Source organism: Macaca thibetana, chromosome 3, assembly GCF_024542745.1.
Source record: "Macaca thibetana thibetana isolate TM-01 chromosome 3, ASM2454274v1, whole genome shotgun sequence".
Taxonomy (NCBI): Eukaryota; Metazoa; Chordata; class Mammalia; order Primates; family Cercopithecidae; genus Macaca; species Macaca thibetana.
The window spans coordinates 126,684,879-126,701,471 of record NC_065580.1 but is presented as its reverse complement, the minus strand read 5'-3'; the positions used below and the strand labels follow the sequence as shown (position 1 = coordinate 126,701,471).

The window sequence follows — 16,593 nt, the reverse complement described above, 5'->3', positions numbered from 1 at the left end:
GACAAAATGAAATCAGGAAAACAATACATGAACAAAATTAGAAGTTCAACAAAGAAATGAAAAACACACAAATATTCTGACTCTAAAAAGTAAAATAATTGCACTGAGAATTTTAGTGGACAGCTTCAACACAAGACTCAATCAAGCAGAAGAAAGAATGAGTGAACTCTAAAACAAATTATTTGAAATTATCATTAGATGAACAAAAACAAAAAGAATGGAAAAAGTGAAGAGAGCCTACGGAACATACGGCAAATCATCAAGCAAACCAATGTATGCATTATAGAAATCACAGAAGAAAAGAGAGAAAGAAACAGAAATAGTATTTAGAGAAACAATGTCTGAAAACTTTTCACATCTAGGTAGAGAAATTAACATCCACATTCATGAAGCCCAAATATTCAAAACCCAAATAGGTAAACACTAAGACAAATTATAATTAAATTGTCAAATGTCAAAGACAGAATTTGGGGATTTGGAGGGGTTTTTTTTAATGATTCTCTCTCCTTTAAGTATTCACATCCCTCTGTGAATGAGTAATAAATACGTATTTGAGAAATAAAATTGTATATATTTCAGGTGTACAGCTTGTTTTAATATGTATATACATTGTGAAAAAATTGCCACAATTAAGTTATTTATCATATTTATTACCTCAAATAATTATTATTTTCTTTGCTTTTTTGGGGGATGAGAACATGTAGATCTACTCTTTTACCAAATTTCAAGTATACAATGTTGTATTGTTAACTATATTCACACTGCCGTACATTAGATTTTCAGAACTTATTCATTTTGAAAACTGAATCTTTGTATACCCTGACCTATATCACAAAGAGAATTTTGAAAGCAGCAAGAGAAAAACATCTTGTCCCATATAAGGGAAGCTGTATAAGACTATCAATGGATTTCTCAACAGAAATCTTGCGGGTCAAGAAACAGTGGGACGACTCAATGTACTAGAAGAGAAAGACCAAAAGGAATACTTTACCCCCAGAAAGCTGTCCTTTAAGAATAAAGGATGGGCTGGGCGCGGTGGATCACGCCTGTAATCGCAGCACTCTGGGAGGCTGAGACAGGCAGATCACCTGAGGTCAGAAGTTCAAGACCAGCCTGGCCAACATGGCAAAACCCCATCTCTACTAAAAATACAAAAATTAGCCAATGTGATGGAGGGTGCCTGTAATCCCAGCTACTCAGGAGGCTGAGGCAGGAGAATTGCTTGAACCCAGGAGGTAGAGGTTGCAGTGAACCGAGGCCATGCCATTGCACTCCAACCCGGACGACAGGAGCAAAACGCTATCTCAAAAAAAGAAAGAAAGAAAAAAAAAAGAATAAAGAAGAGTGCTCCCATCTGATCATTTCAGCTGTGGCCTGGCACTCTTCTGAGAGCCCAGCCCCAGGTACTTGCAATCAGCCCTGGCACTGCTGTCGCTTTAGCATTCTGCAGTTGCCTGAGCATTCTTCCTGCCCCTGCCTAAGTTTTCTGCCAGTTGTGTGGGGGCCAGCCTGCCCCTCTCTATCACAGCCAGCATCTGAACCCTGGGTACCTGAGGACACATATGCCAGCCTGTTTCTGATCCAGTCCCTCCAGTACTTATGCATACCATCCAGAACACCATTTGGGATCTGAGAATCAAGAAAATGGCTAGCCCAGTCCACCATTGGCACCTGATCACTCCCTCTGGAGACTAAGGCTGTGCTGACCCAGCCGGCCGACACTACAACAGCTGAAACCCACCCTCCTGTGCTGAAAGGTGAAGCTGCTTCCCCTGTGTACACAAAGTAGCAGCGTTCCTGCATGAGAGAACAGGCAAGCCACAGGGCTGTCTGTATTGGGCTGAGGGAAGAGGTCCTACCCTGAGGTTGCTCCTATGAAGAGTCATCAGACAGGCATTTTCAATGGCTCTTGGCTACATTATGACCTGGAGGTAGATGACATCGTCTGTCTGAACTAAGAGTCATGAGCTCTGGGACAGGGGTAGGATAGGGAAACAGATCATGTTCCTACCTACATAGGAGGCAGAGCTGGTACAGCTCCTCCCTCCCTACAGAGACCTGTGAGCATTTCAACAGGAGATACCCCAGCCACCCCTGTAAAGGCTACTGTTCACGTTAATCATTGAGATGTTGGTGGGTAAGCTTTTTGGTCCAGTTCTGCCCAGCTTTGTCTTCCCCCCTGGGCTGAACAGGCAACTCAGAGTCTAGGCATTACATAGACCAGCCTATCACCTGAAACAACAGAGAGGAAATCACAGTAAACAAAGATCAAACACACACTATCTCCTTCTGCCATAGCTGGCTCTTACTTATAAGTGCCACTTACTGGCATGGAGGTTAAAAGGCACAAACCAACAAAAAGTCTACTGACAGAAGGGCACAGGGCTGAAAAAACAAAGCCAGGCCAGGCGTGGTAGCTCACGCCTGTAATCCCAGCACTTTGGGAGGCCGAGGCAGGTGGATCACGAGGTCAGGAGATCGAGACCATTCTGGCTAACACAGTGAAACCCCATCTCTACTAAAAAAAATACAAAACATTAGCCGGGCGTGGTGGCGGGTGCCTGTAGTCCCAGCTACTTGGGAGGCTGAGGCAGGAGAATGGCGTGAACCCAGGAGGCGGAGCTTGCAGTGAGCCGAGATCGCACCACTGCACTCCAGTCTGAGCAACAGAGCGAAACTCTGTCTCAAAAAAAACAAAAAGAAAAAGAAACAAAGCCAAAGCCCCCTACCCAATAGACACTATAGTTACACCCCAAGGGGGAAAAGCCCCATCTAAATTAAAGTAAATTCAAAAATAAGAAGTGACAGTTTTCCCAGATGAGAAGAAACCATCATAAGAACTTTGGCATCATGAAGAAAAAAAAAAGGTAGAATGTTTTGACACTACCAAAGGACGCACTAGCTCTCTAGCAATGGATCCTAACCAACCAAAATGAAAATTCTGAAATGAAAGATAATGAATTCAAAATATGAATTATAAAGAAGCTCAATGAGATCCAAGAGAAAGTGGAAAATCAACACAAAGATACCAGAACAATGCAGAATGTGAATGAAGTACAGATATCTTTAAATAAAAACAATGGAATTTCTGAAAATGAAAAACACACTGAAGGGTTGGGTTACAGATGAAGGCTTTAACATAGGCTAGACTAAGCAGACAGAAAATAGGATCCCAGTGCCTTCTGGTGTGTAAACTTTCTTCTGAGAAGTCTGCTGTTAGTCTAATGTGATTTCCTTTATAGGTAATTTGAAAATTCTCTCTTGCTTCTTTCAGAGTATTTTTCTTCAAGTTGACTTTGGATAATCTGGTAAAGTTCATCTTGCAAAATATTTCCAGGTATTCTTTGAGCTTGTTGCATCTGGATATGTACCCCTCTAGCAAGGCCAAGAGAATTTTCCTGATTATTCCCTCAAATATGTTTCCAATCTTTTTACCTTTTCCTCTTCTCTCTCAGGAATGCCTACAACTCATAAGTTGGGTTGCTTTACATAATTTCCTATTTCTTTAACTCTTATTTAAATTTTCTTTTTTTTTTTTTTTTTTGTCTGTGTTAGTTCAAAAAACCTGTTTTGTTTTTTGAAAAGATAAGAAAATTAATATAGTGCTAGGCCAGGCACGGTGGCTGATGCCTGTAATCCTAGCACTTTCAGAGGCCAAGAGAGTTGGACTGCCTGAGCTCAGGAGTTCGAGACCAGCCTGGGCAAGATGGTGAAACCCTGTCTCTACTAAAATACAAAAAAACCCCGTCTCTACTAAAATACATGCTGTGCATGGTGGCAGGTGCCTGTAATCTCAGGTACTCAGGAGGCCGAGGCCTGAGAATTGCTTGAACCTGGGAGGCAGAGGTTGCAGTGAGCCAAGATCATGACACTGCACCCCAGCCTGGACAACAAAGCAAAACTCTGTCAAAAAAAAAAAGAAAAGAAAAAGAAAGAAAGAAAAGAAAAGAAGAAAAAGAAAAGAAAGAGAAAATTGATATGGTGCTAGCTAGATTAACCAAGAAAAAAGAAGATTCAAGTAAGCACAAGAACAATCAAAAGTGATAAAAGTGACATTACAACTGATACCACAGAAAACAAAAGATCATCAGAGACTAATAGGAATATCTCTATGTATACAAACTAGAAAACCTAGATAAAATGGTTAAATTCGTCCCTCCCTGCTCAGATGTGGCTCAAGCTGGAGGCGCAGAGAGCCAAAGATGCCGCAGACCTTCAACCCGGAGCAGCTTGGAGGCAGTGAATAATAGCTCTTCAAGTCTGCAATAAAAAATGGCCTCTTCCAGAGAACTATTTGAACCCGGGAGGAGGAGGTTACAGTGAGCCAAGATAGCGCCACTGCGCTCCAGTTTGGCCGACAGAACAGGACTCCATCTCAAAAAAAAAAAAAAAGAAAAAAAAAAGGCCTCTTCATAGCTTAAATTACAAAAGTAAACTAAAAGACGTACACGTTTTTGGCCAGGCGTGGTGGCTCACGTCTGTAATCCCAGCACTTTGGGAGGCCGAGGCAGGTGGATCACAAGGACAGGAGATCGTGACCATCCTGGCTAACACGGTGAAACCCCGTCTCTACTGAAAATACAAAAAATTAGCTGGGCCCATGGTGGCGGCGCCTGTAGTCCCAGCTACTGGGGAGGCTGAGGCAGGAGAATAGCATGAACCTGGGAGGCGGAGCTTGCAGTGAGCCGAGATCGCTGCCACTGCACCCCAGCCTGGGCTACAGAGTGAGACTCCATCTCAGAAGAAGAAAAAAAAAAAGACTTACATGTTTTTTAATTACCCTACTCATTCCTTACATGTAGGCTCAATCTTTTCAGTATTTGCTTTACTGGTTCAGCAAAAGCCAGGAAAAACAACTTTGTGGTAATCAGAATGTTACCCAACTGTATATTGTTTTTTGTTTTTTTGTGTGTGTTTGTGTGTGTGTGTGTGTGTGTGTGTGTGTTTTGTTTTGTTTTTGAGACGGTGTCTTGCTCTGTCACCCAGGCTGGAGTGCAGTGGCACGATCCCGGCTCACTGCAAGCTCCCTCTCCAGGGTTCACACTATTCTTCTGCCTCAGCCTCAGGAATCGCTGGGACTGGAGGTGGCCGCTACCATGCCTGGCTAATTTTTTGTATTTTTAGTAGAGACGGGGTTTCACCATGTTGGCCAGGATGGTTTCGAGCTCCTGACCTTGTGATCCACCTGCCTCGGCCTCCCAAAGTGCTGGGATTACAGGTGTCAGCAACCATGCCTGGCCCCAACTGTATATTGTTTACCTTATTGTAAATACTGGTGAACTGTGGTCAATAATAGTTTTACATTCCTTTAAAAAAAAAAAAAGAAAGAAAGAAAGAAAAGAAAATGGGTAAATTCCTGGAAACATACAACCTCCTAAGACTAAACCAGGAAAAAATAGATCTCCTAAATATACCAGTAACAAGTAATGAAACTGACTCAGTAATAAAATAATTTCAAACAAAGAAAAACAAGAACAGATAGGTTTACAGCCAAATTTTGCCAGAAGTACAACAAAGAGCTGGTACCAATCTTACTGAAACTATTCCAAAAATTTATGGAATTTTTGGATTGGAAGAATCAATATCATTACAAAGACCACACTAACTAAAGCAATCTACAGATTCAACACAATTCCTATCAAATTACCAATATCATTTTTTCACAGAATTAGAAAAAAGATCCTAAATATCATATGGAACCAAAAAAGCATCCAAATAGCCAAAGTACTTGTAAGCAAAAAGAACTAAGCCTGAGGCATCATGTGTTTGATTTCAAATTATACTATGATGCTATACTCAATAAAACGGCATAGCATTGGTACAAAAACAGACAGAGAGATTAATGGAATGGAATAGAGGGTCCATTGCTAGGAATGATACAGCTAAAAAAGAGAGAAAAATAATTGTGAAAGAAAAGAGAATAAAGAACCAGTAATAAAATCACATGCCTACAACAAAGTGATCTTCAACAAAGTTGGCAAAAATAAACAATGAGGAAAGGGCATTCTATTCAATAAATGATGCTGGGAAAATTGACTACCCATTGGCAAAAGAATGAAACTGAATTCCCACCTCTCATCACATACAAACTTTAACTCAAGATGCATTAATGACTTAAATGAAAAACCAGAAGCTATAAAAATTCTAGAAGAAAATTTAGGAAAATCTCTTCTAGATATTGGCCTAGGCAAATAATTCATAACTTAGACCTGAAAAGCAAATGCAGCAAAACCAAATATACACAAATGGGACTTAAACAGCACAGCAAAAGAAATAATCAACAGAGTAAACAGACAACCTACACAATAGGAACAAAATATTTGCAAACTTTGCATCTGACAAAGGAGTAATATACAGAATCTACAAAGAACACAAACAACTCAACAACAGCAAAGAATAAACAACCCCATTAAAGAGACCGCAAAGGATATGAACAGACATTTCTCAAAAGAAGACATACAAGTGGCCACCAAACATATGAAAAATTGCTCAATATCACCAGTCATCAGAGAAATGCAAATTAAAACCACAATAAAGGCCGGGGGCAGTGGCTTACACCTGTAATCCCAGCACTTTGGGAGGCCAAGGTGGGTGGATCACCTGAGGTAAGGAGTTTGAGACCAGCTTGACCAATATGGTTAAACCCCATCTCTACTAAAAATACAAAAATTAGCTGGGCATGGTGGCAGGCACCTGTAATCCCAGCTACTCAGGAAGCTGAGGCAGGAGAATCTCTTGAACCCAGGAGGCAGAGGTTGCAGTGAGCCAAGATCACGCCACTGAACTCCAACCTGAGTGACAGAGTGAGACTCCATCTCAAAAAAACACAATCACACACACACACAATAAGATTATCATCTTACGGCCAGGCGTGCTGGGTCACACCTGTAATCCTAGCACTTTGGGAGGCTGAGGTGGGTGGATCACCTGAGGTCAGGAGTTCGAGACCAGACTGACCTACATGGAGAAACCCCATCTCTACTAAAAATACAAAATTAGCTGGGCTTGGTGGCGCATACCTGTAATCCCAGCTACTTGGGAAGCTGAGGCAGGAGAATTGCTTGAATCTAGGAGGCGGAGGTTGCGGTAAGCCGAGATCCCGCCATTGCACTCCAGCCTGGGCAACAAGAGCAAAACTCCGTCTCAAAAAAAAAAAAAGATATCGTCTTACATAGAATGGCTCTTACTACAAACACAACAGATGTTGGTGTGGATGCAGAGAATAATGAATACTTATACACTGTTGGTGGGACCGTAACAACCTCTATGAAAAACAATATAGAGATTTCTCAAAGCACTAAAAATAGTGCTACCATTCAACTCAGTGATTATACTACTGGGCATCTACCTGAAAGAAAAGAAATAATTATATTAAAAAGTCACTTTCACTCAATGTATATTACATTCCTACTCATAATGGTAAAGTCATGGAATTAACCTAAATGTCCATTAACAGTGGACTGGATTTTTTTAAATGTGGTATATATACACCCTGGAATACTATGAAGCCAAAAAAAATGAAATCTTGCTCTGTGCAGTAACATGGATGGAGCTGGGGGCTGTTATTCTAAGTGAAATCACTCAGAAATAGAAAATCAAATACCACATGTTCTCATAAGCAGGAGCTAAACAGTAAGTACACAAGGACATAAAGATGGAAACAACAGACAGTGGGACTCCAAAAGGTAGAGACTGGGAAGAGGCTGATGGTCAAAAATTATCTACTGGTAGTGAGATGTGATCACGCCACTGCACACTAGCCGGGGCAACAGAGCAAGACCATGTCTCAAAAAAAAAATGATCTGTTGGGTACAATGTTTACTATTTCAGGATAGGTACGCTAGAAGCCAAACCTCACCATTATGCAATATATCTATTTGACAAATATGCACTTATACCCTCTGAATCTAAAATAAAAAAATGAAGGAAGTTTATAGTAGTAAACACCTGTATCTTTTTTAAAAAAAGATCTCGCCTTTGTGGTGGCTCACACCTATAATCCCAGCACTTTGGGAGGCCGAGGCAGGCAGATTGCCCAAGGTCAGGATTTTGAGACCAGCCTGGCTAACATGGTGAAACCCCATCTCTACTACAAATACAAAAAAATTAGCCGGGTGTGGTGGCACACGCCTGTAGTCCCAGCTAGTCGGGAGGCTGAGGGAGGAGAATCACTTGAACCTGGTAGGCGGAGGTTGCAGTGAACTGAGATTGCGCCACTGCCCTCCAGCCTGAGCGACAGAGGGAGACTCTGTCTCAAAAAAAAAAAAAAAAAAAAGATTTCAAATAAACAGCCTAACTTTACACCCCTCCAAAAAAAAAAAAAATTAGCAGAAGGAAAGAAATAACAAAGATTAGAGCATAAATAAATGAAATAGAGAATAAAAAAAATTTTAATCGGCCAGGCACGGTGGCTCACACCTGTAATCTCAGCAGATCTCCTGAGGCCAGGAATTGCAGACCAGCCTGGCCAACATGGTGAAACCCTGTCTGTACTAAAAACATAAAAATTAGCCAGTCGTGGTGGCACGCTCCTGTAAATCCAGCTACTCAGGAGGCTGAGGCAGGAGAATCACTTGAACCCAGGAGATGGAGGTTACAGTGAGTTGAGATTGTGCCACTGCACTCCAGCCTGGGCAACAGAGTGAGACTCTGTCTCAAAAAAGAAAACAACAAAAAAAAAGTAATCAATGAAGCTAAGAGTTGATTTGGGGAAAACAAAAATCAAAATCAAAGCCCTTACCTAGACTAAGAACAAAAAGAGAGACTATGTTAATAAAATAAGAAATGAAAAAGAAGACATTACAACTTATTACAAAGGTTTATTTCTTACAGAAATAAACAGAATTATAAGGGACTATTATGAACAATTGTACAGCAACAAATTTGACAACTTGGAAGAAATGGTGAAATGACTAGAAACATATAACCTACCAAGACTGAATGGAGAATAAATAGAGAGCTTAAAGAGACCAATAACAAATAGAGAAACTAAAGAAGTAATTTTTCAAAACTCCAAAATATAGCCTAGGACCAGATTACTTCATGAGTAAATTCTACCAAACTTTCAAAGAAATTTTAATATAAAACAACCTCAAATTCTTTGAAAAAATAGAAAAAAGAAGTAACACCTTCAGAGTCATTTTATGAGGCAGCCTCCCCTTGATATCAAAGCAAGAAAATATACTTCCAAGAAGAAAATTATAGGCCAGTATCCTTGAGGAACACGGTGTTTCAATTAAATCTAAATAAATCTGCTTACAAAGAATCAATTCTGAGCAGAAGCTTTTCAAAATAAAAAAAATTTTAAACTTCTCACACTGGATTCTGGATAAACACTCATTTATAGCCTCTTTATCAGATATTGTTACTGAAACTTACATTAATTGAGGAGTTTGCCTGAGCAGCAGTTTCTTCATCTGCTGGGAGCTGATATATCTGGATGCCATTGCTAATCAATTCACTCATTATCTTACTCTTAAACATCTGTAAATCATTTTTAGAAATTGTGTCTGCTTTGGCAATCAGTGGTATAATGTTCACCTATTAAAAAAGAAGACGAACAAAATCTCAGCATCAAGGAGTCATTGTTCATCCTATAGTTTTTATAGTAAAGCTTCACAATCCCTGGCAATAAATTGCCTAACTAGATAATCACTGGCTGTCATGCCTTTCCTAAAAATTATTTTCCAAAATTATCAATACTTTTGAAGATTCATCTTTTATCCAAATTCAGGTTGAAAAGTCTCAATCTTGTTTCTCTTCTAAAAATCCCTTACACCTCTACACATATGGAGTTAGTAAAATGTAAATAGTAGGACAATGTAAATTATTTAATTTATTTTCAATTTTATTTCTTATTAAGCTGAGTGATAAAAGACAAATTGAAAGAACTTTCATCAAAATTGTGGAAGGGATTTTGTCTTTCTACTTTTTACATCACTTTTTCCATCAATCAATCTTAATTAATGTCCCATTTTCACACACTCTTGCCCCACCTAGATGTGTTTGCAGATAGATTTGCTTTTGTTTTTCAAAGACCACCTAAAAAGAATATAGATATTTTTGGTTACCATATTCTTTTTTTTTTTTTTTTTTTGAGATGGAGTCTTGCTCTGTCACCCAGGCTGGAGTGCAATGGTACAATCTAGGCTCACTGCAACCTCCGCCTCCTGGGTTCAATCAAGTCTCCTGCCTCAGCCTCCTGAGTAGTTAGGATTACAGGCGCCCACCATTGCGCCTGACCGATTTTTGTATTTTTAGTAGAGACAGGGTTTCACCATGTTGGCCAGGCTGGTCTCGAACTCCTGACCTCAGGTGATACACTCACCTAAGCCTCCCAAAGTACTGGGATTACAGGTGTGAGCCACCACACCTGGCCTGGTTACCATATTCTAAAGGCCGTGTGTGTGTGCGTGTGTGTGTGTGTGTGTGTGTGTATAAGAACACCTTGCAAACAAATATGTTCATTTTTCTTTTGTAAAAAGACGTTATTTCCACATTGGAAGTTAAATAGTTGCATATTTGAGGTTGAATTTTTACCCACAAAGTTTTTTCCTAGTGCTTCAATATGATCATTCCTGTCTTTTGCATTTGCACTTAAATAACTAAACTTTTTAGGAAATAACAATATACAAAATTATAAAATGTTTTATCACTTTTAAAATATCTTATTAAATTATAGCTCCATAAAATCAATATCTGTAATATAGTAGAAATACATAAATATAAATTTTAGGCAGACTGCTTTTGTTTTAGATTGCTCAGAGCACATTTTTTTTAAAAATCCATGGACAGGCTGGGCATCGTGGCTCACGCCTGTAATCCCAGCACTTTGGGAGGCCAAGGCTGGCAGATCACCTGGGGCCGGGAGTTCAAGACCAGCCTGACCAACATGGAGAAACTCCGTCTCTACTAAAAATACAAAATTAGCTGGGCATGGTGGCTCATGTCTGTAATCCCAGCTACTCGGGAGGCTGAGGCAGGAGAATCACTTGAACCCAGTAGGCAGAGATTGCAGTGAGCCAAGATCGCGCCATTGCACTCTAGCCTGGGCAACAAGAGCGAAACTCCGTCTCAACAACAACAACAACAAAAGTGTATATTCCTGACTATTGAATGTACTACTAATTAAAAACTTGAAGCAGCTCTTAATTTAACTAGAAATCTAACTTATTTCAACTACTTAATGACATCTGAGATTAAGTACAAAGTCTCTTTTCAGTTTGAACAATACATAGTAAAAGTTGAGACTCCTCGGATAAAAGGAACCCAACTTAGAACTTTTTCTTTCTTCAACTAAATAAAGTTGAAGACAGCATGTTTTGTTAGGGCTGAGTGCAGAAAAGAATCTGATAATATAACAATTTCTGAAGGCCAACATGTATATTGGCCTTCTATTTTTAAAAAAGAGGATATACTTTTAACTTTTTTTTTTTTTTTTTTTTTTTTTTGCGAGAGAGAGGTGCCCTGTCTGCGATGCGGTGGCATGATCACGGCTCACTGTAGCCTCAACCTCCCGGGCTGAAGCGATCCTCCCACCTCAGCCTCCTGAGTAGCTAGAACTACAGGCACATGCTGCCATGCCTGGCTATTTTTTTGTATTTTTTGTAGAGACAGGGTCTCACTATGTTGTTCAAGCTGGTCTTGAACTTCCAGGCTCAGGCAATTCTGCCTCTTCAGCCTCCCAAAGTGCTGAGATTACAGGGGTGAGCCACCATGTCTGGCCCTTCTAAATTTTTTATGAAAAATAATTTTAGACTTATGGAACAGTTGCATGAGTATTACAGAGAAAGAAATTGAGGCATCATAATTTTCCCAAAGCCACACAGTGAGCAAGTAATAGGGTCAGGTTTGTGAAAGCAGGTAGCTTGAACCCACTGCCCATGCTTTTTTTTTTTTAATTTTATTTTGAGATGGAGTTTCACTCTTGTTGCCCAGGTTGGAGTGCAATGGCGCCATCCCGGCTCACTGCAGCCTCTGCCTGCAGGTTCAAGCAGTTATCCTGCCTCAGCCTCCCAAGTAGCTGGGATTACAGGCATGTGTCACCACGTCCAGCTAATTTTGTATTTTTAGTAGAGACGGGGTTTCACCATGTTGGTCAGGCTGTTCTCAAACTCCTGACCTCAGGTGATCTGCCCGCCTCGGCCTCCCAAAGTGTTGGAATTACAGGCGTGAGGCATGGCTCCTGGCCCACCCCATGCTTTTAATCACAGGAAGCGCTAGACATTTTTTCCAAGGTCACAGACACCTAGCAAGTGACAAAGCAAATATTCAAAAGCTGCTTCCACTGATGAGTCCTGTGACCTTTATATATACAAAAATTAAAATTCCTTCTGTACAAATAAATCTACAACATTGCACGTTCTGGGTTTCATAAACATTCAATGGACTGATTTTCTGTATAATAAAACTAAACTACAAAAAACTGCTGAATAATTAGAAAAATTAATCAAATGAACAGAGTCTCATATCGATTTTGAGATTTTGCTGAAGCCATGGGGCTTAAGCAGCCTATTGAAAGAAAGTCCTCGTGTGTCCCAGGTGTTTGCTGGAAAGAATTATGCTTTTCTTAGCTGTTTCTATATAACAAGCAGCAGCTGCCTGCAGGCTCTTGTATTGTGAATCCTCTGATACAATCTGTAACCAGGATCACAAAAGCTTTCTGTTTCACACTGTCGGTGGTACTAGTCAAACATCAGTGGGATTATTTTACAGTATCATATAGTACATTTTATTTTAAAAATACAGGCATCCCCCATTTTCCACAGTTTCTCTTTCTTCTTTCTTTTCCTTTCCTTCTTCTTTTTTCCTTCCTTCCTTCCTTTTCTTCCTTCCCTCCCTCCCTCTCTCCCTTCCTTCCTTCCTCTTCCTTCCTTCCTTCCTTCCTTCCTTCTTTTCTCTTTCTCCTTCTCTCTCTCTCTCTCTCTTTTCTTTCAACAGGGACTTGCTCTATTGCCCAGGCTGGAATTGCAGTGACATGATCTTGGCTCACAGCAGCCTCGAACTCCTGGGCTCAAGTGATCCCACAGGTGCAAACCACCATGCCTGGCTAATTTTTGTATTTTTTTGTAGAGACGGGGTCTCACTACATTGCTCAGGCTGGTCTTGAACTCCTGAGCTCAAGTGATCCTCCTGCCTTTGCCTCCCAAAGTGCTGAGATTACAGGCATGAGCCACAGAGCCCAGCCCAGTTGCACTTTCCACAATTTCCCATAATCAACAGCAGTCCAAAAATATTAAATGAAAGATTCTAGAAATACACAATGTACACGTTTTAAATTGCATGCCATTCTAAATACTGTGACGGAAAGTTATGTTGACCCACTCCATCTCACCCTGGATATGAATTATCTCACTGTTCACCTCATTTTATCTCAACGTGTGGGCATTGTATTATCTCACATCGTCATAAGAAGAATGAGCACAGTATAATAAGATATTCTGAGGCCAGGCACGGTGGCTCACACTTGTAATCCCAGCACTCTGGGAGGCCGAGGCAGGTGGATCACCTGAGGTCAGGAGTTTGAGACCAGCCTGGCCAACATGGTGAAACCTCATCTCTACTAAAAGTACAAAAAACTAGCCGGGCGTGGTAGCGGGCGCCTGTAATCCCAGCTACTCAGGAGGCTGAGGCAGGAGAATCACTTGAACCCAAGAGGCAAAGGTTGCAGTGAGCTGAGATCGCACCACTGCACTCCAGTCTGGGCAATAAGAGCAAAACTCTGTCTCTGGGGAAAAAAAAAAAAGGATATTTTGAGAGACACAGACAACATTCACATAACTTTTAGTACAGTGTATTGTTATAATTGTTCTCCTTTATTATTAGTAACTATTGTTAACTCCAGTCTGCATCTAAGAAACTAACAATAGTAACTAATAATAAAAGAGAACTGCATCTCATTTATAAATAAAACTTTACCATAGGTATGTATGCATAGAAAAAAGCATAGTATATATTGGGCTCTGTACCATGCATGCTTTCAGGCATCTACTGGGGATCTTGGAACTTACCCCCAAGGTGCTACTCTATAGGCAAATGGACATGATCTGGGAGGTAAGTCAAGGCTGAAATCTATCAAATGTGAATTGTCTCCCCCAGCAACCAAAAAATTTATATGTTGAAGCCCTAACCCCCAGTACCTCAGAATGTGACCTTAACTGAGATAAAGCCTTCAAAGAGGTGATTAAAAAGTGAGAATGGGTTGGGCATGATGGCTTACTCCTGTAATCCCAGCACTTTGGGAGGTCGAGGTGGGCAGATCACCTGAGATTAGGAGTTCGAGATCATCCTGGCCAACATGGTGAAACCTCGTCTCTACTAAAAATACAAAAATTAGCTGGGTGTGGTGGTACACGCCTGTAATCCCAGCTACTCAGGAGGCTGAGGCAGGAGAATCACTTGAACCTGGGAGATGGAGGTTGCAGCGAGCCAAGATCATGCCATTGCACTCCAGCCTGGGCAAAAAAAAAAAAAAGTGAGACTGTTACAGTGGGCCCAATCCAAACTGACTGGCACCCTTGTAAGAAGATAAAATGTGAGGCCGGGCACAGTGGCTTATGCCTGTAATCCCAACACTTTGGGAGGCCGAGGTGGGCAGATCACCTGAGGTCAGGAGTTCAAGACCAGCCTGGCCAACATGGTGAAACCCATCTCTGCTAAAAATACAAAAAATTGACCAGGTGCGGTGGCTCACACCTGTAATCCCACCACTTTGGGAGGCCTAGGCGGGCGGATTTACGAGGTCAGGAGATTGAGACCATCCTGGCTAACACAGTGAAACCCTGTCTCCACTAAAAATACAAAAAACTAGCCAGGTGTGGTGGCAGGCGCCTGTAGTCCCAGCTACTTGGGAGGCTGAGGCAGGACAACGGCGTGAACCCAGGAGGCGGAGCTTGCAGTGAGCCGAAATGGCACCACTGCACTCCAGCCTGGGTGACACAGTGAGATTCTGTCTTAAAAAAAAAAAAAAAAAAAATTAACTGGATGTGGTGGCGGGCACCTGTAATTCAACTACTCAGGAGGCTAAATAGGAGAACTGCTTGAACCCAGGAGGCAGAGGTTATAGTGAGCTGAGATCACGCCACTATACTCCAGCCTGGGCAATAAAAGCTAAACTCCGTCCAAAAAAAAAAAAAAAAGATAAAATGTGTACACCCAGGAGACACCAGGAGAAACACCATGTGAGAACACAGAGATAAGGTGGTCATCTGCCAGACAAGGACAGAGATTTCAGAAGAAAGCACATCTTCTGACACATTGATCTTGGACTTCTATCCTCTAAGACTGTGGGAAAATACATTTTCATTGTTTAAACCACCCAGTCTATGGCATTTTGCTATCCCAGCCCTAACACTCTAATGCAAATGCTTTAAATATTAACAGAAAAAAATAATTATGATATATATATATTATAAAATAACAGGTACAGTCATGGCATTTCAGTAAATGAGGGGCCACATATATGATGGTGATCCCATAATATGATAATACTATACCTTTGCTTTTTGTTGTTGCTGTTGTTATTTATTATTTATTCATTTATTTATACATGTATTTATTTATTTATTTATTTATTTATTTACTGAGTCTTGCTCTGTCACCCAGGCTGGAGTGCAGTGGCTTAATCTCAGCTCACTGCAATCTCTGCCTCCCTGGTTCAAGCGATTCTGCTGCCTCAGCCTCCCGAGTAGCTGGGATTACCGGCACCTGCTACAACACCCAACTAATTTTTTGTATTTAGTAGAGACAGGGTTTCGTCATGTTGGCCAGGCTGGTCTTGAACTCCGGACCTCAGGTGATCCGCCCACCTCAGCCTTCCAAAGTGCTGGGATTACAGGCGTGAGCCTCTGTGCCCAGCTATTTATAGATCTCTTTATTTAATTTCTGGATTCAGGGGATATATATGCAGGTTTGTTACTTAGATATATTGAATATTAGTGAGGTTTTGACCTCTAGTGTGCCCATCACCCAAATAGTGAGCACTGTACCCAATAGGTAATTTTTCAAATCTCAACCTCCTCCCACCCTTCCCCCTTATAAAGGGCCCAGTGTCTATTATTTGTCTAATACTGTACTTTTTTTATGTTTAGATACACAGACAAGGCCAGGCATGGTGGTTCGCACTTTGGGAGGCTGAGGCAGGCAGATCACTTGAGGTCAGGAGTTCAAGACCAGCCTGGCCAACATGGCAAGACTCCGTCTCTATTAAAGATACAAAAATTAGGCTGGGCGCAGTGGCTCACGCCTGTAATCCCAGCATTTTGAGAGGCTGAGGTGGGTGGATCACCTAAGGTCGGGAGTTTGAGACCAGTTTGACCAACATGGAGAACCCCGTCTCTACTAAAAATGCAAAATTAGCCGGGCATGGTGGCGCATGCCTGTAATCTCAGCTACTTGGGAGGCTGAGGCAGGAGAATCGCTTGAACCCAGGAGGTGGAGGTTGCAGTGAGCCCAGATCACACCATTGCACTCCAGCCTGGGTGACAAGAATGAAACTCCATCAAAAAAAAAAAATTAGCCGGGTGTGGCGGCACAGGCCTATCAGGCCTGTAGTCCCAGCTACTTGGGAGGCTGAGGCCAGAGAATCACTTGAAC

The 16,593-nt window shown here is 41.2% G+C and overlaps 2 protein-coding genes across 4 annotated transcripts in view; one reads left to right on the top strand and one right to left on the bottom strand.

Annotated features, from left to right (window-relative positions):
- The window catches only part of MRPS17 (mitochondrial ribosomal protein S17), a 457,376-nt gene that overhangs the window by 326,066 nt on the left and 114,717 nt on the right, over positions 1-16,593 (top strand). The gene's annotated exons all lie outside the window — the stretch shown is intronic.
- The window catches only part of SEPTIN14 (septin 14), a 71,425-nt gene that overhangs the window by 35,798 nt on the left and 19,034 nt on the right, over positions 1-16,593 (bottom strand). The window contains exon 6 of the mRNA XM_050783501.1: positions 9,379-9,540. Coding sequence (XP_050639458.1) covers positions 9,379-9,540 — 162 coding nt within the window. The remainder of the gene's footprint in view (positions 1-9,378; positions 9,541-16,593) is intronic.